The sequence below is a fragment of the Cupressus sempervirens genome, chromosome 9 (genome assembly GCF_028749045.1).
Source record: "Cupressus sempervirens isolate cs-2001-9-10 chromosome 9, ASM2874904v1, whole genome shotgun sequence".
NCBI lineage: Eukaryota > Viridiplantae > Streptophyta > Pinopsida > Cupressales > Cupressaceae > Cupressus > Cupressus sempervirens.
This window is the reverse complement of record NC_143126.1, coordinates 786,254,720-786,280,096: the sequence shown is the minus strand read 5'-3', so window position 1 is coordinate 786,280,096 and position 25,377 is coordinate 786,254,720. Positions and strand designations below refer to the sequence as shown.

The following is a 25,377-nucleotide window of genomic DNA, read 5'->3' as shown; positions in this document are numbered from 1 at the left end:
GATTGAATTCTGAAGGTGGTTTAAGAATTGCATTTGCAAATAGATTCTCTTTTCTCCTACTGTGACTAAGGAGATCGATTTACTGAAGGAAGTTAATTGTGTTTGCACGTCCAATGATGGCAATTAAAGATGGGGTGCGATTTGGAGAATTTTGAGGTTGCCGTTTTGACCCTAAGACCACGTGTGGACTCACTAATATTCAAAAATTCATATTAGAGAGGGAACACCCATATTCAAGGTTGGGTGGATTGTCTAAGAGCAACATTTGGTGATAGGAGGACCACGATTGCAGGCCTGACAGCCCGAATGCTTCACTTGCATTTGGTTTGAGTACCTGTGTTTTGATTGGGAGGTTCGACAATTATCTGAATTGTTTGCAGCCAGCAATTCGGAACTGAAATACAGTTGCAGACCTGTGTGATTCATTTCCTGAGGCTGGAAATTGAAATTAGAGGCGTCTAGGGTAGTGGAAGGGAGCCGCATTGACATCCCAGTTTGGCGACTTCATTATTTTGGTTGTTTCACTATCCCACAAGGCAGTACAAAGGACTGGCATTATATGATATGGTTCTTGGCACTAAATAAATCATTGTTGTGCATATTGTTAGAGCAAACGTATATTAAATGAACTTAGAAATTAAATATGAAACCTTGCCATTCCAAAGATTATTAATTTGCAAAAATTCATAGGGTAGAAACATATATCAAAAATTGGCATTCATCTAATTTCTTGTGAGCATTGATTGCATTATCTAGATTGAATTTGAAACTTTACATTTTGTGATATCTGGGAAGTTTGTCAAGTGTTTGACAAAATGTCAAACCCATAAATTAGTAGGGAGAAGTTGTTTAAGTTAGATATAACCAGACAGGGTTTTTACAAAAACACATCGTTTGGCAAGGCAACAGTAGTTTTACTCCCCAACTATTTTTCACATAAAGATAAAACAAGAAATGGTTACAGTTAAGTTATGCAGTCAGCAGGTAAGAGACGGTGGAAGGTTTTAATAGAAGCAATCAGTTCGAGCATAGACAAGGATGCAAAAGTTTTATCTTCAGGCGTTTGAGTTGCAAGCCAAATGCAAGAAGAACCTTCCAGTAAGAAAAAAGGTTTGGCCCAAGATTCAACAGAATTCTCAAAAAGAAAAGTCACACATCTCACAGTACAATTCAAAGGACTCAATGGGCTTGAGTTTTGAAAGTGGTTACAGGAAACACCTGAAATAAATGCAATAAAGTAGTTATTGCTAGCTGGAGTGCATTGGGCTATTTGGATGCCCTAATTCCCTATTCGGACTTTTGAGAAAGTTTTACGGGTAATGATTTAAGCATTCAATGTGTATACTAGGAAAAGTACATTCGAGTACTAGAAACATCCTATTAATGTTTCCTTCAAAGCTGCAAACTTCACAAGGGTATTTGGTATTCCGGGAAAGATTGGACGAAAGGTAGTAGAAATGAAGAACTGAAAGCTGACACAAGAACATAAATAGTTTTGGACGAAGATGATTGCTCGTGAATTCACCCCTTCAAAGTTCAATTCCATAGTGAAGGCGACGAGGAGCAGAAGAATTCAACTAGACTTCATTAGAGAGGGGCCATGGTGTTGTATATTGGATGTGTTGAAGTTTAGGCTTATAGGAGCAAGTTGCGCTTCAGATATTGCATTGCCATAGATAGGTTTCATGAATGACATCATGAATATGGTGGTCTACGATTGGGCGTTTGTGTTGACTGACAAGATGTATGAATTCATGGCATTGCAACACTATACCTTCTATATGCCCCACCATGCTATCAACTTGTTTTTGGAGGTTGCACTACATTAGATTCCTGGAGATGTATTAGAGCTACCTCCCAATGGAAAGTTGGCACTAGGGCAGCCTCCAGGATTCTATTGGCTATATCTGGATATCGGAGGAACAACGACAGGCCTAAAACGCATAAGGCATAAGGCAAGCTTAGACTACTGAGACACAGATAGTGGGCATTGAGAGACATCAAAGAGCACAAGTGCCTTGACAAATGATGAGAGTACTCAGGCTGATGAGGATGAAGGGGACGTTGCCCTCGAGCCACCAATATTATTTGCACCAAAGATGTTGTCGACGATAGTGCACTTGATACCACTTACTAGTGCTGCTCCTATCCCTTCTTTTGGGCAAATAGGACACCTATTGTGATGACTCCGCTAGTGGTTACCACGGAGAGTCTTCGTGAAGGAAGTAGTTACAGTGCTTTCAATGGCCAAAGCAATGCCCATGGACAGTTACAATGCTTCCAACGACAGTTGTACCAACGAAGGGCGTTCCTATAGAGGTAGCCAAGACACCATAATAGCAGTTCAACAGATAGAGAGCGAGGTACAGGTGGCATATACTGTTCCTAAGATAGAGAGCGTTCTATCTCATGAGAGTGATGCTATCCCGATAGAAGAAGGGGATAGTGCATCACAACCATCTATAGACGTAACTCATGATACTGGAGCAATGGAGATTGGAGACCGTTCATTAGAGGAGCTGCATCGACCCTAGGTCTACCTCAAGATGATTAGATTAGAGACTATGGTGACTATAGACACAATACTACTAGTTGAGCTAGGAGGAGTTGGCTATATGAAGATGACATTGCTCGCACCATTGCAGCCCACACAATTGATAGGCCATGCCAACGAGTTCTTGAGACAACAGTTTCAGCTTGCCCTGTGGCAAGGGGACGCTCCATTCTGTCCCCGAGAAGGGAAGATATCTTGGTTAGGGCATCAATGATTGCAACACCAAAAGATATTGTGATACCACAGTTTGCGGATGCGCCAGATGATGAGGAGGTCGCACCACATGTAGAAATAGCTACAACAGGAGGAAGAAGTTCCCAAGGAATGGAGGTAGAGGTTGCACTACAAGTAGAGCAGGCACAAGAGAAAGAGATAGAGTACAGTTCAGATAATGAGAAAGTGATGACATACCTTGAGACCCTAGGCAATCTGTTGGATATGGTTGTGTGATTGGTCATAATGCAATGACTAGAATGAAGGGGTTGCAACTTGTTTTAGCCTTCATACGGAAGAGATGCCCTATATGCTTTCGATCTTGCTTTGAGGCAAGAGGACGACTAGCAATTGAGATGCCGGAAACGATAGCATACTGGACCACAGAACCAAAGTTGGGTCCAGGCAATAGCACTACGGAAAGGCTTGGCCATGAGGTAGCAAAGGCATATAGAGGCGTCTACTATGCTCAATGATGCGCCGAGGCCGATAGAGTGGTGGTTGAGAGGTGTAGAGAGATAACAGAGAAGTCTAGAGAGAAGTTAGCCATCTAGTTGGCTATGCAACAAGTAGAATGGGCAGCAGAGCAAGCAGTGCTCCTACAAGACAAAAGCATGGTTGAAAAATAATTAGAGGAGGTCCGAGCTGAGGTGATTGCAAGTTGAGCAACATATGCAAAGAAGCTGAGTCTATGGAGGTTGCAATTATGTTGAAGGAAACTGTAGAGGTAAACTCACAAGCACAAGTAGATTTGTAGATTCGTAGCGAGTCAGTCTGCTAGCTGTAGAAGATATTGGACTCTGCAGGGACATCTTCTAAGCCGCCTCCTCCTCCTTCTTAGTGTTTTGTAGTATTATCATCCCTATTTTGTTGTGTTAAGTCCCAAACATTTTGCATATTGTTGTCCAGAGAGGACTTTCTTTTTTGGGAAGATGAAGATGATGTTGTTAGGTAATCGGGTAGTTAGAAAATTTTGTGTGATCGAGGGAAGTTATAGACACAACGGTTCACCTCACATCCCTCGGCTACTACCTTTACTAGTCTCTTTCACAAGTAAAGACATGTGATGCATTGAAAATATAAGCTTGCATTCGATGATGAATGAATACATAAGTTGCCTTCGAGTGCTTTATAATTCCCATGTTCAATGTCTTATTCTGTCTTTATGCATTAGTTCTTGTTACCCATGAGGGGAAAACAAGGTCTTCTCATTTGTAATTCATTAGTTGGAGTAGAGTAGAGTAAAAGGGGAGACTTAGTGAGATTGTTGCCAAGGTTGCTCCCTTTTCATTGGTGTTTTTATGGTGATTATTTTTGGATCTTTGAAGTGTTGCATTAATGAATTTCCTCATTGGTTAATCCTCAAATGGATATGTAATAATAAAAAATGCAATTTCTCAATATCTCAAAAATTGGTGCCTTATTGTAAATGGTTGGCATTTAATGCTTGTTAGTGGTAATTAGTTCAATCCCTAATTTGTAAGGTCCCTGCAAATTAGAGAGAGTCCATGACTAAATCACGTTGAGAGAGTCCGTGATAAAATGCTGGTTGTAAACCTTACCAACTTGTCATGTTGAGAGATTCTAGGACAACATCACGTTGAGTGAGTCCGTGACGAAAGGTGATTGTAATTTTTTTGTAGGTTTGTCATGTTGAGAGATTCCATGACAGTATCATGTTGAGTGAGTTCGTGATAAAAGTTGAATGTGATTTTTACAAGTCGATCATGTTGAGTGATTCCATGATTATTAACAATGAGCAAATTGTTCACTTAGTGTCATGTTGAGAGATTCCATGACAACATCACATTGAGAGAATCTGTGATAAAAATTGGTTGTGTTTCTTGCAGGGTTTTCATGTTGAGTGATTCCATGAATTTTATAGGATCTATCTAAATAGATTTTATCATTGACATTTTGGTTACAACCTTGTGTGATTGTTCGACTAAAGATCTCTCTCACTAAGAGGGGGTGTTGGAGTTTGTAGCTGTGATAGAGATCTTTATCTATAGGCATTAATACGGTTATGGTCACCTTCAATTGAAGTGGACAATTATGATTTGTAATAATAAACATAAAGACATATGTCATTCAACATATGCTTAAAGGCATGGAAATACAAAGAGTTGCATTGAAAAATAAAGAGTTGTGGTTTGAAAATTGAAGACACCTTTGGTTGGAATAAGAAGGTCTCTTTTTATGTTATATATATTGCATCATACAAAAGGCATTGTTCACTTGAACATTTTATTAGCAATAAAATGATTTTTTTTGTGTGGCTGGTTTTTTCCCTTTATTTTGTAAGGGTTTTCCCAAGGTATCTTCTAGTGTTTTATTGTAACTATTTTGTTTTCCTTATTGCAGTTTATCATTTATTTTTGGGCTGATTTTCAACACCACCAGGCAAGGGGTGAACAAGAGATTTAAATTGGCACCTTGGGTGACAGATATGTTGGTGGTTTTGGTTGTTTAGGTAATAAAAATGATGTTGATACAGGTTCTGACATTGAGAGAGAGGCTAGGGAGACGCTGAAGGATCTTGCACATGGGCAACACCATGTTGTTGATGTTTTGTAATAGTTATCTGAGACTTTTCTGAGACCAGAGTTGGATGTGGCAAGTGCTGAGATTGAGGCTACACAATTTGTGCATAATGTGGTGGCCCATTATGTAGAGTGGGATGCTTTACCACAAACAATAAAGTAGAACTTGAACTTTGATGATTTTCTGACATAAAAGAGAGCACACTAGAGGTAGGCCTGAACTTGATATGAGACAGAGGACTAAACATAATGTTATGAACCATTGAACCAAAATGCCAAGGTGCTAGTGAAGGCCGCCCACCAAGATCATAACATTCCACTATGCTCCATAGTCCAGACTCCGGGCTGGATGTGCGCCCATATGGTGGGCCCTCCCTTGGCCATATGAGCCTTGAACTAACACTGCAATGTCGGCCTTGCCACCCGCTCTGAGACTTGAACTTGGGTGGAGGCTCTGATACCACATGGTACGAACCATTACACCAAAACCCTGAGGTGCTAGTGAAGGCTGCCCACCAGGATCAGAACACACAATGGCTTGAAGTAGGCAACCAACAAGATGACCTTGACTCATTTTTATGGAAGTGCGAAGGTTACAACATGATCTTAAGTACATAATCTTGATAGTTATTTTTATTTATGTCCCATGACTAAAGAGGATGCCATTTGCTTTCTATGTTGCATGTTGATGGGACAGCCAATGAGTGGTGGTACCATGGGTTACTATTATTGCACCATGATCAGATTGTATCTAACCAAGAGTTTGTGGATAGACTAGTAGAGAGATTTGACAAGAAAGACCTCGAGACTTATTTCCATGAGTTGACATAGTCGAGGTAGACTGGAGGTCTTGAAGCATTCATCAATGAGTTTCAACGCTTATCAGTGATGGTGTATGATAGTACAGAGAGGAAATAGGTGATGCTATTTATTGAGGGACTAGTTGAGCCTATCAGAGGTTTGGTTAAGTCGTTGGATCCGCTTACCCTATAGGAAGCTATGAAGAAGGCAATGAACTTAGAGATGTCTACACTCCATGAAACAAGTTTTTTTCCAAACCTTCTACTTCATCTTATGACAATAAAACATCCTGTATGATGGTTGATAATTTTGATTCTAAGAGACCCATGGCAGCCCCTTTAGATCAAGAAACACTTTATGATCTAAAGAGAAAAAGTTTTCTTTTTTTAATTGTCGGGGTCCTTATGATGTGTTGATGTTTGGTAGCTTGAGTAGGATACACCTATGAGACTAAACAATTGAAGATAATATAAATAAATAAATAAATATTTAATTTCATAAATATATATGAAATTATAATTGTCATTATATTAGTGAATAGACACGTCCCATGAAGGGACATGTCTCTTCTTGGTTTATTCTCAATATAAATACAAGAGATCACTGCCTTTGGAAAATGCATACTGGATAGGTAGTGCTAATACATTTACAAGTATCTTAAAATTCAACATGATGAAAAACATGATTGTGCTTTGAGGCCTAAGGGTAAAAATATGATGATAGAGCAGTTTTATGAGGATGAGGAGAGTTGTGATTTATTGGAACAACGACCTGAAAATCAAAGACACATGAGGGAGCAGTTAATAGTACAAAAGTTATTGATGATTCTAATCTTGTACCTTTCTAGCATGAGAAGGGAAGGATCATTCAGATTGTGTGGTCTCTTGGCAAGGCAACGAGTTATTGCTCTTCTAGATGCAGGTACCACTTATAATTTAATTGACTTACAATTGGTCTCCAAGAGGAGTTTGAGGGCATTAAAGTACATGTGGCTGATGGTTACACTCTTAAGTGTAACAAAATGATTATTGACCTTCCCATGAAGCTACATAATTATGCACTTAAGATAGTTTTTTATGTTGTTGACATCGGAGGTACTAATGTTGTTCTTGGTATGAGCTGGTTACATACTCTAGAGGACATTTATCTTAGCGCTAAGAAGATGGAAATGAGGTTTATTAAGGATGGTAAAACTCAAAATTTCAAGGCTATTTATTACAAATAACAATTTGAAGCTGATTTCATTTAGATGTATGTAGCTTCTTATTGAGCATGATACAGTTGATTGGGCAATAAAGTGTAGGATGTTACCTACACTTGATGGGGTAGATAAACTCGCTTACCATCCTGATATACGACAACTTAGAATTAAACACTTTAGAGTGTTTAGTGATTTACCACCTGACAAACCACATGATAGAGGCATAAAGCACATCATTGAGTTAGAGGAGGGCACTGAGCTTGTCATGATTACTCCTTACCAACACCTTGAGTGCCTGGAAGATGAGATAAAGAGGACTATTCAGGAATTGCTCACTATGGGTTATATAAGGCTGAGTAAGTCCCCTTTTGCTTCATCTGTTGTTTGGGTCAAGAAAAAGGATGGTACACTTGGGATGTGCATTGATTATTGGATGTCGAATAGAAGGACTATTAAGAACCGACATCCCATCCCACTCATTGATGAGCTGATTGATGAGTTACATGGGGCTTGCTACTTTTGCAAGATTGAGTTGAGGTTTGGTTATCAATAGATCAAAGTTCGGGAATAAGATGTGGGGAAGACAATATTTAGGTGTCATTTTGGTCACTTTTGAGTTCTTAGTCATACCTTTTGGTTTCACTAATGCCCCTGCGACAATCTAGTCTATCATCATCAGTACTACAAATTATTTCATCAATTCCAACTTTAACCATAAATCATTAAACTGATATCATTAATCTTTAGCTTGCTGTAATGTAAACCTGTTTACCATTTTGTTGAAATGTAAAGTTATAAAGGAATGATCAACAAGACAAAACATTCACACATAACACTAGATTTTTGGTCTCATAGAAACCCTTAGTTAGGGGGAAAAACTGTGGTGGGGATGATATCCACTACTCATCACTGCCATACATAAGGTTACCCTGTTAGGAGCTACAATGTTGTCACCTTCTAAGTGACACCCTATTAGGATTGACTGATACCCTATATTAAAGACTACTGCTAATGGGTTTTATCCCACTATTATAGTGTTTACCTTGTTAAAGTATTTACATTTGGTCCTGTTAAAGACTTTCACTCCTGTTAAGAACTACTTGTTTAAAGGAATTTAAAAACTTGTTGCAAACTGCTAAGAAAAACAAGATTATGACTTGTAATTGCTTTCCCCAAAAGCTTGTCAAATCCTCTATGCGCTGCCTCAATGCAAACAATCCTTTTGTAGTCTTTCTGAGATCAGCTCTGTGATCGTTCCTTGATTCCGCAATAATTACTTTCTCATTTGTTCCCCTCTCATCCAACTTGTAATGTCCCCATTTTTGGCGAGCTCCTGCAGTTGATTTAGTTAGTTCATTATAGCAACTCTTATGAGATGGCAGGGTGATTTGGGGGTCTTTGTTGTGGACTTACTATTTTTAGTAACTCTAATTCGGGCAGTTGCCATATTTGGCAATGTAGATTGTGGTACTGGCAGTTGGTCATTACCTGTGGATTGGGGTATTTATTTCATGGGCTACTATTTATAAATTAATTAGCATTATTATATCAATATGACATTTTATTATATTTAAATGTTATAAAATGATGTTGTGTTGATGAAGCTTTTTAAGTGGAGTTGCATTTGGGAAACTTGTGCCATTGGATGATTATAAATATGAGAGCCCATTTGATGAGAAAGGCATCCGATTGATTATTTGCTTTTGTTGCCTGTAAAGAGTTTCTGAGTTTGTTGATTTCTGTGCCGTTGCTGAAGTGGAAGGGTTTGATGCTAGGAAGTTGATTGTAATTCATATCTGAGGTATTGTGAATTAATTCAGAAATTCTGGAGATTGAATTATTTGGATTTTTATAACAATTTGATGCTGTGGTATAACAAATTTTCTGGACATTTCTCTGTATTGCCTGTAATTGAGAGGGTCAATTTGCTAAGCAATTCAATTGCTGAAGGTTGTTTAGTGAGGAATTAACTAAAAGTTATTTGGGTGAGAGACTGACTGGCTTGTGGTGTGTTAGGAAGGCTGCCAATTTCATTAAGTATAGCAACTGGGTTTGTTTATACATCTGCAATCTTTTTCATGATCAGCGTTTGATAAACAAGTCCTGCGATGAGGAGTCTAGGGCCACGTGGGAGTCACAGACCCTGTGTTTCACTCTGGAAAGATGCATTCACAGCTGGAGGGCCTACATATGCAAGTTAATGGGCCAAATTACTTCCACACAGGTCTACAATTAGTTTACACGACCTGAGTCTAATTGTTGGAGCTGCAACCATCGTTTGGGGAGGCAGGCATTACATTATTTGAGGTCTGCGAATCAATACATAGACCTTCAATTCAAATTTGAGGGCCAACATTTAATTATAGTGGCCTGCGATCTTCTCCTAGGGCCCTGGAATTTGGCCTGGGAGGCTATAGGAGGGTGGCGAACTCAATCAAGAACCTTGCATTTGGTTTTTAAGGTGTCTACTATCTGCATATCTCATTCTGGAGCTAAACAACATAAGGCTTAATTCTAAATTCAACATCAACTGTAAACAGGTTCTTTATATAATTTGAATTTGGAAATAAGTTCATTTCAGAACTGTAATTACTTTTCATCCATAGAAGTGACAAAGTTGAGATATTTTTTTTGTTAATTCTAGACAGTGCATTTCCTCTATTATTGCTATTTTTTTTGACAAAACTCAAAAGAGAACTAAACACCAGCAGAACATACATTAAAATATATTTGCATTCCCAATTACACTGCTGAAGAGTTTGTTGTCAAATGTTTAACAAAATGCCAAACCATCTAATTGTTGTACTTGTGGGGAATTGGTGAAATCAGAGTTCAAGTTATAGCTGGGTCAGGGTTATTACATAACTATTCGTCATGCTGCTTGATCTTCTATAATTCATTATTACTTTTGATTAGAAAACTTAATTAAACTTTTATTACTTTCCATATCTTCACCTATAATCTATCTCATTCTCGATCTTTCTCAACTCTTTGACTGTGTCAGCTGGATCTAAGTCTTTTCTGTCATTCCCGAGGTGTAAAATAACTTTATTTTCATTTGCCAAAACTATTCTGAATTCATCATTTGGATCTGTTCACAAATCCCTATGAACCGTTTCAAATGATTCCTTGATCTTTTTAACATGTTTTATCAATTGTCCAGATTCAATGAATCTTGCTGTATCTTATCATGCATTTGATTTTATCAAAATCGTTCGTGTTTTACCTGTTCATTCTATTCTCTGTTTACTGATAACCTTCGTTCACCAATAATAAACTTTTCTCCTTCGTATCAATAAGTCTTCATCTGTTGTCCTATGTACCGATAACAGTTTACCTGTTCGCCTTTACCTGTTTGGTATGTTTGCCGATAGTGTTTAGTTCACTTGTTTGGTGACTTTCACGGATAAGATATTTCTGTTTACCTGTTGCCTCTACCTATTTACCTGTTGGTATATCTTTACAAAACTGACTTCTCCTATACAATGGTTTGCCTGCAATGACAACCATACTTCAATATCATCATCAATAATTTTATTATGATTTTCCAATCAACATTCTCCCCCATTGGAATTGATGGCGAAAAATTCACAAAACTTCAACACTTATTGCTCCATAGGTTTAGCCATATTCTCCCCTTTTGCTATGCTAATCTACCATTCCCCCCATTTTCTGTACATACTACTCCCCCTTTTTGGGCAACACTGGCAAAGACTATGGCAAAAATTGTACATACAAATGTACCCACCTTTTCATGATTTGTCAAAAACAAACTTGAACTTTCCTTTGCACCGATTAGCAGATTGTTCTCATGAATTCTTTATTCCAATCAGTGCAATGATTTGACCATTAAAATGAACCACAAGTTCTTCCATGCTATCAACAGTGCTCAATTCTGGTGTATCAATTAGCTCATCAATTTTCTTCAGACTTGTTTGCATTATGTCCATATGTGGAGTTAATATGCCTTGTAACTCAAGTAATTTCGTTCTAATCTGATCTACTCTCAGCTGCCTTGCTCTGTAGGATAGCTCCCTCACTTTAGTTGTGTGTTCCATCATAGGTGTAGTGAGTGGGTCCAATTGGCTTACAAGTGTAAACATTTCAGCATCAAGTGCTGTTATCTTGGCATTAATCACTGCAGTGAAATTAGCATGAATGCATGCCTTATTATATATTTTACCTGCTCCCATGAAGATGTCCATCTCCTCGACTAGTTGAAATAGAAAAACTTTATCTGCATCAATTTTTCAACCATTTCATTTTCTAACATTTTCTCAGCCTTTTTGCTTATTTCAACTTCTAGTTCTTGTTCTAAGTTTTTTATTGCATTAACAAATATTTTCAGTTGTTAATCAATGTTTCATCTTCGTCAATTGGTGTGTCTAGTAATAACTCTGAAAATATCTCTACCGTTTTCTTCACGTCTCTCTTCTTTTGCTTTTTCCTTCTCAACCGGTCCTTTTCTGCTTTATCAGCAAACTTCTCTGCATACAAAAGTTTTTAATCGTACCTCAGCTTGTTTGGATTTTTCTTCAATATCTCATATTCAGGGTCATCTTCATCAGTTTTATCATCTTCCACATCATCATCATCATAGGTTTCATCACTTCTCTTCCTCTTCTTTTTGTCACCTATATCTTCTTTTATTACTTGTAAAGTACTAGGTGTTTCTTTTTCACCTCATAGTTTCTCCTGCTTTTCTTCTACTTTCTTTTCACTTTTCTCCTCTTCATATTTGTGTTCAATGGTAGTGTTGTCATGTCTATCACTTAGGACCTGTTGTGTACCAGAGGAAACATCGACCTGTTGATCCCCTGTTTCAGCACTGCTTGCACATGTGCCTTTTTCTATTTCTTTGCTTTCCTCTTGCTCATGCTGTTGCTCAACTTGTTGCTCTTGATCTGTATCTTTTGGTCTATTATTTTGTGCTACCTCTTCCTCTTCATGCTCTTTATTAACTTCATCACTCTTAGTAGCCTCTGTATCCACAACATCATCTTGTTGCTCATTTGGGTTCACCTCGAGTGGTGATTGTAGTGGTGCATCTTTATCTTCAATTGTATTTGCTTCAGTAGGTAAATCAGCGTCTGTAGGAACATTCTCAATTTCCTCATCATCTTGTTCCTTTGTTAGATTAATATGGGCTTCATCTCTTACATTGTGACCAAATATGTCACCAATTAAATCATTTACAGTAAAAGTATCATCAGCCTGTATGGTTTCTATAATCTCTTGTGGTTGAGGTTGATGAATGTTGAATACACTTTTCCATACCGTGTCTGCTTCTTCTTCCCTTTCCTGTTCTTGATTTGCTAGTAACCTTGCAATCCTGGGTCAGATGTAAAATCTATCTTTATGTTTTTGTAAAGTTTCATCAACTTCTTTGACAATCATGTATGGCATTGTGTACATCAGAGTTCTTTCTCTTAATTGTCTTCTCAAGTTGTGATGTCGATTCCCATCTTGCATTTAATGCATCAAGTAATACATTAGGAATGCGAGTTCAATGAAATTTCTTGAACTTATAAAAATGAGATGCAATGACATCCTTGATTATCGTTTTTTCTTCTTCAAACAGTCTTACAAACCTAATATTACTGATGTTACCAATAAATCCATGTTGCTTTATAACTTTTGCAATTTCAGTGATTGTATTAGGTATCTTGATACTATGGTGTCTAGTTTTCTTACTCAGTGATTTCTTTCTCAGATTCAATTTCCCCTTCATCTTCCTCAATTTTCTTCTCCCTGTTGTTTGTGCTAGATGATGCCTTTGTTTGGCTCTTAGTTTTCCTTTTCTGATATGCCTTTGGTTGCAAGGGTATAGCAACTTCAACTAATTTGGTTCTCGTTCTTTTAGATTGTCCACTTTCAACTTTCTTTTCAACAGTTTTCTCTTTAATAGGTGTCCCCTCATTAGTTTTATCAATATCAACTGTTTCATCTCTTACAGGTGAGCCAGGGGTTTCAGTTTTCTTTGTAGCCCTCTTGCCCTTTATCTTTGCATAGATGTCTCAAATTGCTTTAGTTTTCTCTTTTCCAGTTAAACTACTTGCTTTTCCTATTCCATGCTTTGATTCTAAGTTTTCCATGAGCTTTCTATTTTTCCTCTCAATCTTGGGTTTCTTGAGATTTGATGTGATTCTTTTGCAAGCTCCTTCATAAGTTTCAAATCTCTTTGCATCCTTGTCCTTAGGTAACTTAAGAAGATCTTCAATATGTCTAACAAGTACATTCTCATTAGTTTCGTATAACATTGAGGGAATCCATGACGTTCAAGGTTCTACTGCTTGTATCTTGCAGGTGTCTGTGTCTAGTAGGAAACAAATAGTATCCCTATACCTCTCAACAATTTGTGGTGGAATCCTATACCTTTTATGCATTCTTTCTTGAAATCTTTTAAAGTATCCCCACATCATTGAATTGAAGTTTTCTACTAACTGATTAATGTAATCATTTATTTGATAAATAGCAGGGCTATCAGTTTTCCAAACAACATTACTGATACTGGGAAAGAAGCTCTTTACATAGAAGAACATACCTACCAGCAGTGGACCATACTTCATCTCCTTGTGCTGGGTTGAATTCTTATCAAATTCACCATCGATCCCTGACCATATCAGCTAGATTCCCAACTTTCAGTTCATCTCTAGAAACCAACCTTAGGGTTCATTCCTTAGCATTTGCCAAGAAACCTGTTACCAAATTGACGAGTTCCTTTGTGGTTTTGATCGGTCTTTCACCTTTCAACCATATGATTTGATCATGGAATCAGCTTAGCACATATCGAATCCATTCTGCCTCAAAAGTTTTCTGTAGGTTAACTATATGAGTTAAACCTTTCATTTCCAAATACTTAAATCTTCCTTCAGGTTTCTGTTCTCGTCACACATTTTCAGATATTCCTTCTCAATTTCTGCATCTCCCAACTGAATAATTTTGCAGTGTAGGAAGATCTTGATATTTGTTGTTAGCATCACTCGAGGAGGAATTGACAACAGGGCACTGATTTTATCAATTTTCACTGTCTTCGAATGATAGAGTATGGGCTTGGGCCTGGGCTCGGGCTCTTGTGCAATCTCAATCAGTTTTGGAGTATCGACGTTCATTGCAATGATGATCTGTGAATTCTTTCCATTATCTTCCAAATTTTTGTGAAATTCACCACTCGGTTCTGATACTCAGCTAGGGTTAGCAAATGCTCAATTTGATCTTCACAATTTCTCCATGGCTAGAAATTTGCACAATCAGTCAGTGATAGGCACTTAGATTCTGCTCAGACAATCGCTCTTTGAAAATGTAAGGTAACAATGAATAGGTTAACAATGTAATTATTTGCCGAAAGGTATTCTAACGGCTAGTTGTACAAAACATAAAATAAAGTATAACTGATAAAACTTCCTTTACTGATAATTAACTCCTTCACTGATAACTGTCTTCATTAACTGATAGCATGGATGTATAACTCCTTCAACCCATGACTCTATAGTAGCCAAATTTATCTTGTTTCTAGTACTATATAAACATTATCACCAATGCATCTGTCTATGCCAATAGTTGTTGATGCTCAATCAATATAAGGGACTAGTAGATGTAACAATGGAATTTTAAGTCCCTAAGCAAATACTTGGGTAGTTAGATGATGAATCCTCTGAACCAGAGGATGGTGAATCACATGTTACTGTAATGCTTTCTTTTTTCTTCACCCCCACTTTTGTCATATCATTCTTGACCTGTTTTTGATCAACGATTCCTTTTCCTTTTCTATCTCCTTCAGTAGAGCATCAGTATCTACAATTGTGTGCAATATGTCCAAATGTTGACATATGTAGCATACCATGTCTATTGATCTCCAATATCTAGAATTACCTCTAGGCTTTCCCAATCTGTAATTCATTGACAAGTGTCCAAATTTTCTACATGTAGTGCACATAGTAGAAGTGTTACTGTCTTTTCTTATAAAGCTTACCTATTTGTTAGGCTTCCTTGTCAGTGGCATTCTTGTTCTACATTGCTCAGTATTATGTTCATAATGATTGCATGTGTAATAATATCCAACAAAACTTCTTCTAGATGATCTACTAGTTGATTTTGATCTGCACTCATAAGTCTTATGACGGTATGATTGCAATTGTAACAATGACCACTGAATGTTGTACATCTTGGAATGTTTACCTGTCTGCTTTTACAAACGTTTGATGTATGACCAGACTTTCTACAATTGTACCAAGTAGGTTTAGTAGGCTTCTTACCTTGTATGATAGTAGGATCCTTGTCGTCCTGTGATTGTTGTTCAGCACCAGATTTGGATGATTCTCCAACTTCAAATTTGCTATCACCGGTATATCCTAGGCCAATGATATCCGTAGGTTTTCTTTGAGTCTTTAGATGCTCATCAATCTTCTGCATGCTCTGCTCAAACCTTGTGAGTCTCATAAACTTCCTTTTTAACTTTCAGGTCATTCTTCAGTTTTTCATTTTCTTCTCTCAGTCTTTCTTTCTCCGCTAATATTTGCAAGCTCTCATCACTGGTTTCACTCAACTGCTCATTGAGTGTGTGAATTTCCTCCTGTAGTCTCTGTAGGTTTGCATCCTTATCTTTGTTGAATCGTTCAACATTTCTCTTTTCAGTTTCAAGGACTCCTTTTGCACTCTTACTTGCTTTCATTCTTTCAAGTACTTCAATTATTCTCAAGGCTTGACTTTCTTGTTCCCTTTTCTATCTTGGTTACCTCTTCATTTAGTGCATTGTTTTTGTTCAACAGATCTGCTATAGCAGCATCAGCTTCCTCAGAATCGACACTTCCTTCACACAGTTGTTTAATGTTATTAAAATTTATCTTTAGCGGTTCAGACAATTCTTTCCTGTTGACATCTAGCAAACCTGAAGCACTATCATTGTTTGAGCCTGAAGTTCTATAATTGAGGAATTCTCTTTGGCGATATAAAGTCTGTGACAAATCAAACAATACCCTCGGCACTATACCACACAGAAGAAAGTGAAAACCATCTAGCATATCAGTTGCTGGAGGTGTCACCATACAGACTGATTAGGTGTAACCATACAGCCCCTTGGGCCCACCGTAGGGCAGCCTGCAACACCACTGTACGACAGCCTTTGACCGTAAGGTTAGGCTTGTTCTGTGGGACAACAAACAAGAAGCACTGTATGGTATTTTTGGTCACTGTACATATTTGGGGAGGTCGAAATGCAGACCGCATGACAACATTGCTGTACACCAAACAATTATCCCTGCTGGAAATATCGTTCGAATCAACTCACCCATTAAGGAACATTACAGTGGTATAGACTGGGGTCGCTGTGTTATCAGGGACATTTGCGGACATCACAATGCATTGCCAAAATGATTCAATTGGTTACACAAGATTTGCACTTCAAAATTCTTCATAGATTATGTTTTTCAATATAGAATTGGTATTAGAAGACTAGATAGTTGCTTTCAAAGATCAGTTTGCAATGTGATCAATACCTTCTCTTAAGTAACACATGAATGGGTGAATTCTGAAACTGGAAGCTTTTACCAGCAAAACAAAGTAAGGCTAGGTCTGATCTCTAAAGGCAATTTACCATGGTTTTGACCATTGATGTAAAAATCGCCTGAGGAGATTAATCGCCTAGGCCTGAAAAAGTTTAATCGGGAAAAAATCGGGGAAAAAATCGGGAACTAAAAAACCACTAAATTTTAATAAAAAAATGCGATTTTTTTACAGAATTCAATGTTTTTTTGCATCTAATGACTTAATTACTAACAATACATAAGAAACAATCATGTTTAGATATATATCAATGCAAAAAGAGTTATTAATCGGTAAATTACTAACAAGTAAGTAGTGACAAGTTGTAAATTACTAACAACTAACAAGTTCACAACGCATGAGAAGTATTCTCATAAATAAAGTGTCAAATGTAAAGAATTCAAATAAGCACATCAACATGACTACAAATAAGTACAAATGTCAAATACAGGACTACATCTTCCTCTTCCCAGTCGCTTTACTAGCGAGTGCGGGAGAGGGTAAAGCTCTAGAACTAGAACCCCGCAGGGTTTGTGCCCGTGTTTGTGTCTGTGCCAATGCAGGAGATGGTGTAGCTATAGAACTAAATGTCAGTAGCTCCACATTCGTTGCGCGCAAGATGTCAAGGTCCTCTGCAGTAAGCTCAATGTCATCATCCTCATCATCGCCCTCCTTGATGTCATCCAAATTGATGTCATATCCAATTCCACCTCCTTCCTCCTCCGTGGCCTCCCTCTCCAAATTGGAGATGTCCTCTTGTGTAAATAAGGGAGCCTGCTCCTGTGCCGTCCAATCATAATAAGGATCTATCTCATCCAAATCGATTGGCCCAGGAGGATCTTGTTGTGCCTTTCTCATGTGCAATTTAAGATTATATTGCACATAGACCATGTCATTCATCCTCTTTTGGGACAACCTGTTTCTCTTTTTTGTGTGGATGGCCTCAAACAAACTCTAGTTGCGCTCACAATGTGATGTGCTACAAGGCTGTGATAGGATTCTGAGAGCAAATTTTGCAAGATTTGGAGTGCTTGCACCCCAAGTGGTCCACCAAGCCATTGCATCACAAAAATTGTACAAGTTAGAAAATACTAATAGACAACAAAAAGTGAAACATAAATGTTAATTTAGCATTTGAGATTCAGAAGTTTGCAAATGTATTACCTGGGGTTTGTGTAAGCCTTGCTCTCTTGCAGAGAGAAGTGGAGAACACCTTGCCCCCTGCTGAAGTGAAGATCTCCTGCTCAGCGATGATTTTATCTCTTGTTTCCTCGTTGGTTACCATCTTTTCGATGCACTCACTTAGGCCTCTGATGACCTCTCCATCAGGATCTGCATATGTACCATCAGCCCTAAAACCAAAAACCAAAAACAAATAAGTCTTGCAATTTTAGTACACACCCAACACCCTACAAAAGCAAAATGAACTCAAGTCTTCGTTAACTTAAATTTGAGTAAGAATGAGCTTACGGTATACCTAAAATGTGGGTTGAGGAAATATCCTGCTGCATGAATGGGTTGGTGGAGCTGATTATTCCACCTTCTATCAATGATCTGCCAAATGGGTTCATATTTGATGCTTTCCCCCTTGTAGTAATTTTTGACAGAGTCTTTGGCCTTGTCCATGGCCTCATATAGTTCACCCATTGGTGTTTGGTCTCCATCAACCAAACGCAGAACTCTGACTAAAGGCTTAGACACCTGCAATATAAATTTTAAATTAGTTGACAAGTTACAAAATTATTATTTACTTGAGTTACAAACTTAGTATGTTATAAAGTTGTAAAGTGTAAACTAAAACTTAAAGTTTTGTAGTTACCTTTACTATTTCATCAGCCTTATCTTCAAAATATTTATCAAACACAATCCGCACAACATTCTCTCCTCCACTCTTCTTTGAAAATGTGGAAGCAAGCCATTTTTTGGAAACAAACATTTGCTTCAAAGAAGCCAAATTATCGAGAATGCTTTGCAATGTCAAAAAAATCGTTGCAAACCTTGTGACGGCAGGCCTGACAATTTCTTTGCCATCAGTGTGCTCTCTCACCAAGCTAAGGACCCATGGGTGATTGTATATGTATTTTGACACCCGCCTTGCATCCTCCACAATTGGAGTGACCCACTCAAGTTTGCCCATGTCCTCCAAAAGAAGGTCAAGGACATGTGCTGCACACGGGGTCCAAGAGAGAGTGAGGTGCCTCTGCTATAGGAGTTTTCCTGCCAATTGTAAAAGCAAATACTAATTAGTTTCCAACTTTTAAAAAATATCAAACTATTAAAAATTCTTCTTGTGAAATTCACAATGCACATGCAACATAAAATTACGGTTTACCTACTGATACATATGCAGCAGCATTGTCTGTGATGATTTGCACCACATTTTCAATGCCAATCTCTAAGACCATGTTCTCCAACATCAATGCCAATGTTTGAGCATTTTTTACCTTGTTGGAGGCATCGATTGATTTCAGGAACACCACATTATCATTGCAGCAGGCCAAAAAATTAATTATGGTCCTGCTCTTCCCATCCGTCCACCCGTCAGAAAGAATGGTGCAACCAAATTTTGTCCATTCTTGTTTCTGTTCCTCTACAAATGCTTTGGCCCTCTCAACAACATTTCCAATAAGCCTACAAAAACAAAATTTAGTTATGTCTTAGATTCTTAGTAATTTAAAATTGATTTAGACTTTAGTAATCAACATTCTAATTTCTAGATAAATTAACTAAAATTTAGAACTAAGTAAAAAGTTAAAAATTAAAAGGAAATAGAGTGTAATAAAATTATTCGCTTACCTGCCACCCAACACAAAACGAGAAGGGGACTTGTACCCCTTTCCTGCAACTGTCAACTCTGTGGCCAAAGCCTCCCAATAGGGACTGTCAACAACACTAATAGGAAGGTTGTTGAAAACCCAGAAATCTGCTAGTGCATTGTCCAACTGGTCATGGACTTCCTTATTCCATCTAGTGGCCTCTAATGAAGGTTGTGCACCAGGTGTGTGCCTCGACACAAAATAGCTCCCTATCCTAGAAGCACTTGCTGATCTTGATAGTGCGGAAGTGCTAGGTGTAGGAGTGGGAGTGGGAGCGGAACTCGTTAAAGAAAAACAACCCTGTTTGCGGACACGCGGCCCACGATAAGAGCCGGCCATGCTCTCAATGGCTGCCTCCTCCTGAACATCAACGAAACTGCCCTGGGTCTCTGCTATGGCTGCCTTGACATGCAATTTATTCCGCTCTCTTTGCAATTTTTTTTGCTCTTTAGCTGTGAGCAAGGCATTTGCAAACCTTTTTATTTCTTCTGTTGTACTCTCACAAGGTTTCGTATCATGTTTTGAGATCCCTGCGATGTGATATTTGAACCGGTAAATGCCCCCGGATATTACTTTTTCACATCGAATGCAAATCACTTTGGTTGGTTCATCGGGTGCTTCATAGGCATATTTCCATGCTTGATCTCTCACATTCTTTGGCCTGGTGCCAATGTAGCCTGAGGGGCATGGAGTCAATGGCCATTTGTCTGCCATTTAAAACTGCTGCGGGCTGCCTACACATACAAATTTAAAAAAAAAAACTATAAATAAATTATAACAAGATCAAAGTTAACAGTTAAACAAAGAATTCAAACAACATTCCAATAACAGCACCAATAAATTGAAATCCAAATAACATTCAAACAAACTAGTTGCTAGGGTTTCAAATTTTTCAAAAAAGTGCAAATTTCTAGCATAAATTCGATCTAGAATGGAAAAAAATGCAAATGAATGCATTTAATCTTGCTTACATTCATCAAATGCATTCCTAACTAATTAGGAATGTATTTTTATCCATTTACATGCAAGAAAAAAAAATACAATCTCTTGCAAAAAAAAAAAACAAAGATTCAAATCACTTACCTAGTAACGAAGAAATCGAATCAAAAGGCCTCCAAATGCACTTGATTCCCCCTGTTTCTTGCCAAGAACTCCTCTTCTATCCTCTCCTCTCCAAAACGCCCTAAGCAATGTAAAAACAGAATGAAAAAAATGTGTTTTTTCATCACTTTATGTGACTGCCGGGCGCGGGCGATTTTTTTGCAACAAATCGTGATTTTTAGTTGATTAATCTGCGATTTTTTGGGAAAAATCTGCAAAAAAAAATTGGGGCAACTAAATCGCCGACCCCAAATAATTGCGATTTTATCTCGTATCGCCGATTAATCGGCGATACTCACATCTATGGTTTTGACCATAGTCTAGAAAACTTGTACTCGTCAATAACATGGCTAAGGAATAACTTGGAAAACTTTCCAAACATTAGGACAGATAAATTTGTAAAAAAGTCTTCAAAAGCATTAATACTACTGAATTTAGGTATCATATTACTGATTATAGGAAGATGAGAGTTTACGATTTTGTTAGGTGGTGATTGTGAGCTCATTAGTATTTTTTTCTTCCCAATACACTAATATCATTGTCATTGAATGAGTCCTTTTGAATAGTTTCAGGTTTACATCTTTCCTCTTCAATGAATATGATAATGGATTTGATGCAGTCGACACTCATAATCAATGTTGAGCAATATCACGAGTATGAGGAAGTTTACTTCCATTTTCTGCTCCTCCAACAACATTCTTCAAACAGCGCCTCTAAAAAAGCAGTTCGAAATGATGAAAAAGGATCACTTTACTGGGGTGAACAAATTTAGCAAAACACAACTGAGGTTTTAAGTGCAAGTCCATGTTAAAGTGGTTGCATTTCCCAAGTTTCTTTTGAGTTTTCGCAATAGCTTATTGCCGAGTTATGCTGCAACTTAGGAGCCATTTTGACTCCCGAGTTCTTCTTGAGTTCTGCATCTATGGCTTGCATTGTTTTGTTGGGACTGCTTAAAAGCTAAATGGGATGTCTTCAAGATGCTTAAGAAACACAACTTGATAAGTTCCTTTATAGCAACCAAGAATTGAAAAAGAGGTTGAGAGGCATGCTCCTGATGGCTTTGGGTTTTCATGAATGTTTCTCCTGTTAACCCTAGCACAATTCTGTCATTTATCTTTCATGTTTCAAATGTTTCTGGGTTATTTGAGATGATTTCTGACATTCTTGGGGGTTCATTTGTGTTTGTTTCGAAGATATCTTGTGATGTTTTTGTGGAAGCGTCAGTTCCAAGCAGCTTGTTCTCTGAAGTGAAGGGTGGAGTTTCTGCTTAAGCTAAACATTGAGGGCTTTTCTGGTTTTATGGCTGTGGTTGGTACATCTGTAAAGGTTTTGGATACTTTTCTCTATCATTGTTTGTGTGGCAGGGATTGATGGTATCAAGGCTTTGAAGGAAGTTTGCACCATTTCATGCTTTGAAGAGATTTCTATGCTTTTTTTGTGATCGTAGGTCTTGGCCAAAGAAACCCACTTTGTTGAGAAGGGTTTAATATGCAAATTTAACCAAGTATGCCTAATCTGATAAGGGTTTGATATTTATCTGTGCACAGAGTATCTTTGTTCCTTTTTGTAAATACTTGAATGGTAAAGTAGAATAATCTTGAGAGCGGACTGCAGTTTGTGGGCAGGCTGTTTTGTTGATTTAACCTTGGTATCCCGCTGTAAAACTTATTATTTTGTCTTTCTCCGTGCCTCCTGTTTGGGTTAAACTACCTTGTCTCCTGTTACAGTTCTTATGGGTTCTTAATAACACTCTTTGGAGATTGATTCTCTTTCTCACCCTACTTTACTGGCATTCAATTAGAAATGGATATTTTGAAGGTTTTTCCCTTTGAAACCTGGCTTTAAGTAGAAGATGATATTTGGAAACGAACTGTATTATGAGAAGATGGCTTTTTGTTTTTGATGCTGTAATTGTTATGAACTTGTTCATTTGTCTGGTTCTTGTACAAGAATCAAACAGAAATCTTCGAGTCAGGCTTGGTTGAAGAGTGCCAACCCCCACCAAGTATTGGTTCATGAAGCATTGATCATTGTTTCTAAGGATCCATCTTCGGTCCTCTTTTTTTCTCCTTTGCCAGATGGGGAACTCCTTCCTGTTAGCAAACACTTGTCAGTTGTGGTACATGGTGATACTTTGGATCCCCTTTTATTCCTTGCTTCCTGTGCATGTTGCCGGAAGGTTGACTTCTTTGTAAGTTTTGCTTTTGTCTCCATTGCCTTCCATGGTAGTGGGCAGTTTTCTTCACACAATTTGTGGGAGTGTCATCTCTGTCTTTGGATACCTTGCTTGGAGCTATTCTATTATTCCATCTTTGTTGAGCCTCTTGTTTCTCTAGCTGTTCTGAGGTTATCAGGTTCTTTGGCTCTGCTTTCTATGCATGGATTGGAAATTGCCAAAATGTGATTGTTAACTTTGAAGGGGATGTTTTGTAGGGTGAAGCTTGGACTATGGTTTTGTCTAAAACATCTTAATCTACAAACAGAGCTTCCTCTCAGAGGTCTCTGATATCTCAGGAAAAGAAAAATCAAATGGCTAGCTCGTTTTTTGGGAGTTCATTTTTTGTTGTTTGGTTTGTGTTTTTTTCGTTGTTCTTTGCGGGCTTTCAGTTTGTTTGTTCACTTACTCTCTTCTGGGAGAAGGCCCCAGTATAATTGTCATTAGACTATATTAAAATAAATAAAAAACTTATTATGGCTTCTGATTTTGCTTGAATGGTAGTTTTAGCTTCTAGTTTTTGTAAATTTTTAGAAGAATATTAATTTTATCTATTCATGGACAGACAGAACTAACAAGTTTTCTCTCCAGGGGAACTCATATTGGCCTTTCTTTTCTCACATTCCTTGATGTTATCTTGGTGTCACGCATCAGTGTATCATTTGGTATATCAGACAAAGCTTTTGTTCTTTGTACTTCAGCTCTTGCAGACGCTGTAAATCAGTTTAAGTATGCATTCCTTTCTTTTACTATTAGAAAAGTTGCACTATTTTGTTCTATGCAGATAGCCCCACGTTGTTAGCAATGGAACAAAAACATTATTTACTGATATCTTTTGTTGACTGGATATATTTTTGACAGGTTGATGCCTTTTTTGGTGTTGTCTGGGAGGCTATGTCCACCTGGAATCGAGGGTACCCTGTTTGCTCTTTTTATGTCTATAAATAATTTTGGGAGCACAGTAAGTTCATTCTTTGGAGCCGTTCTAGCTTCAGCCCTGCACATTTCGTCAGAGAGATTCGACAATCTTGCTCTTGGAATCTATGTTCAGGCTGTTTGTACTCTTATACCAGTCTGCTTTCTGTTCTTAATTCCAAAGAAAGCTACAGGCAGCTCATCTCAAGAGTGACTTTTGAAAATTGAATGGGAATGCTATTTCCAAAGGCAGATGCCTCGCTAATTGCTGGTGCATTATATTCTGGCGTACATTTGATTGTAGTTGCATCTTATACAGTGTACACAAAACTCTTTTTAGAGAAGCTATCAGGAAAATATGGTGTACATCATTCTTTCCACTGTTGAGAATTTGTGTGTGCCCCTTCCATTACATGCTATTTGGGGGACAACAATAGACTCTGCAAATTTCATCAAATTGGTTGAATCATTCTTTCCTATGCTGTTGAGCATAGCCATGAATAAAGCTATTCATTGATAGACAGCTATTAATCTGAAAGGGGATATGAAGTCCCGAGTAAGTAGTTTCAATTTTTGGGAACAAATGGGTAAAGATCCATCAAGAATTTTTATATATTGGTAAATTCATTGAAGGGCTAGATCTCAGTTTTGTGCCATTATGGTAGGTACATCCCAGTTGAGTTCACTTTGGAGTTGGGCTCATTGAATAGTCTTCCGAGCATTATCCTGTGAAGAATGAGGTAGTATTATGTTAAGGACATTTGGCTGGTCAATTTACTATGTAAGAAAAAGCACACTGTGACAACTAGAGATGTACATAATGAACATATCCTCGCTTATTATATACAATTCTCAAAATTTGCCTGATGTTTCTTTCAGTTTTGTGCATGTCCACTTAGCTTTGTGTCAGATAGTGGTTTCAGCATATACGTACATTTCATAATAGGTAATTTTATGTCCAATGTGCTGCAATATCAAATTGCATAATGTCCTTGGTTATGCAAGTCGCACGATATATTTTTTTTTTCTAATGATAAGTTGAAAAGGTTCTGTGTTTGCTTGTGGTCCTCACAGTGCAATATCAATACAAAAAGTACAATTACTCTTGCTGCTTAATGCTAAGATTGCACTGGTGCCTGGATGAACTGAATTGCCCTAGACAAAAAGATGCCAATTCTGATTGAGGAATTTGAATGAAGGAGACCATTGTTGGATGGCCAATGATTTCAATTTCTTGCAAAACATCAAAACTGGGGACTTGTTTGAAGATGGTTTTATGATAAAATTGAAAGTCACCTTTTCTTTATTATTATTCTTTTGGCAACTTCAAATATATTTATTTCCTTAAAGAAAAACTTGGGGCTTTTCAAAATTCATAAAATGATATTTCAAGACCTGTTTCAGTTTTTTTTTTTTGACTTCTCCATACCATAATTCCTTTATGTTTTCCTTAATTGTCTGTCTTTGAATCACATAGT

At 37.7% G+C, this 25,377-nt stretch overlaps 1 protein-coding gene across 4 annotated transcripts in view; it reads left to right on the top strand.

Moving 5' to 3' along the window:
• LOC149541073 (Major facilitator superfamily protein) overlaps positions 1 to 24,766 on the top strand; it is a 65,491-nt gene extending 40,725 nt beyond the window's left edge. For all 4 annotated transcript variants that reach the window (XM_089802063.1, XM_089802064.1, XM_089802065.1 and 1 more), the window contains exons 7-8: positions 23,576 to 23,713; positions 23,846 to 24,766. In XM_089802063.1, coding sequence (XP_089658189.1) covers positions 23,576 to 23,713; positions 23,846 to 24,113 — 406 coding nt within the window. In that variant the 3' untranslated portion in view covers positions 24,114 to 24,766. The remainder of the gene's footprint in view (positions 1 to 23,575; positions 23,714 to 23,845) is intronic.
• Positions 24,767 to 25,377: the final 611 nt, after the last annotated feature.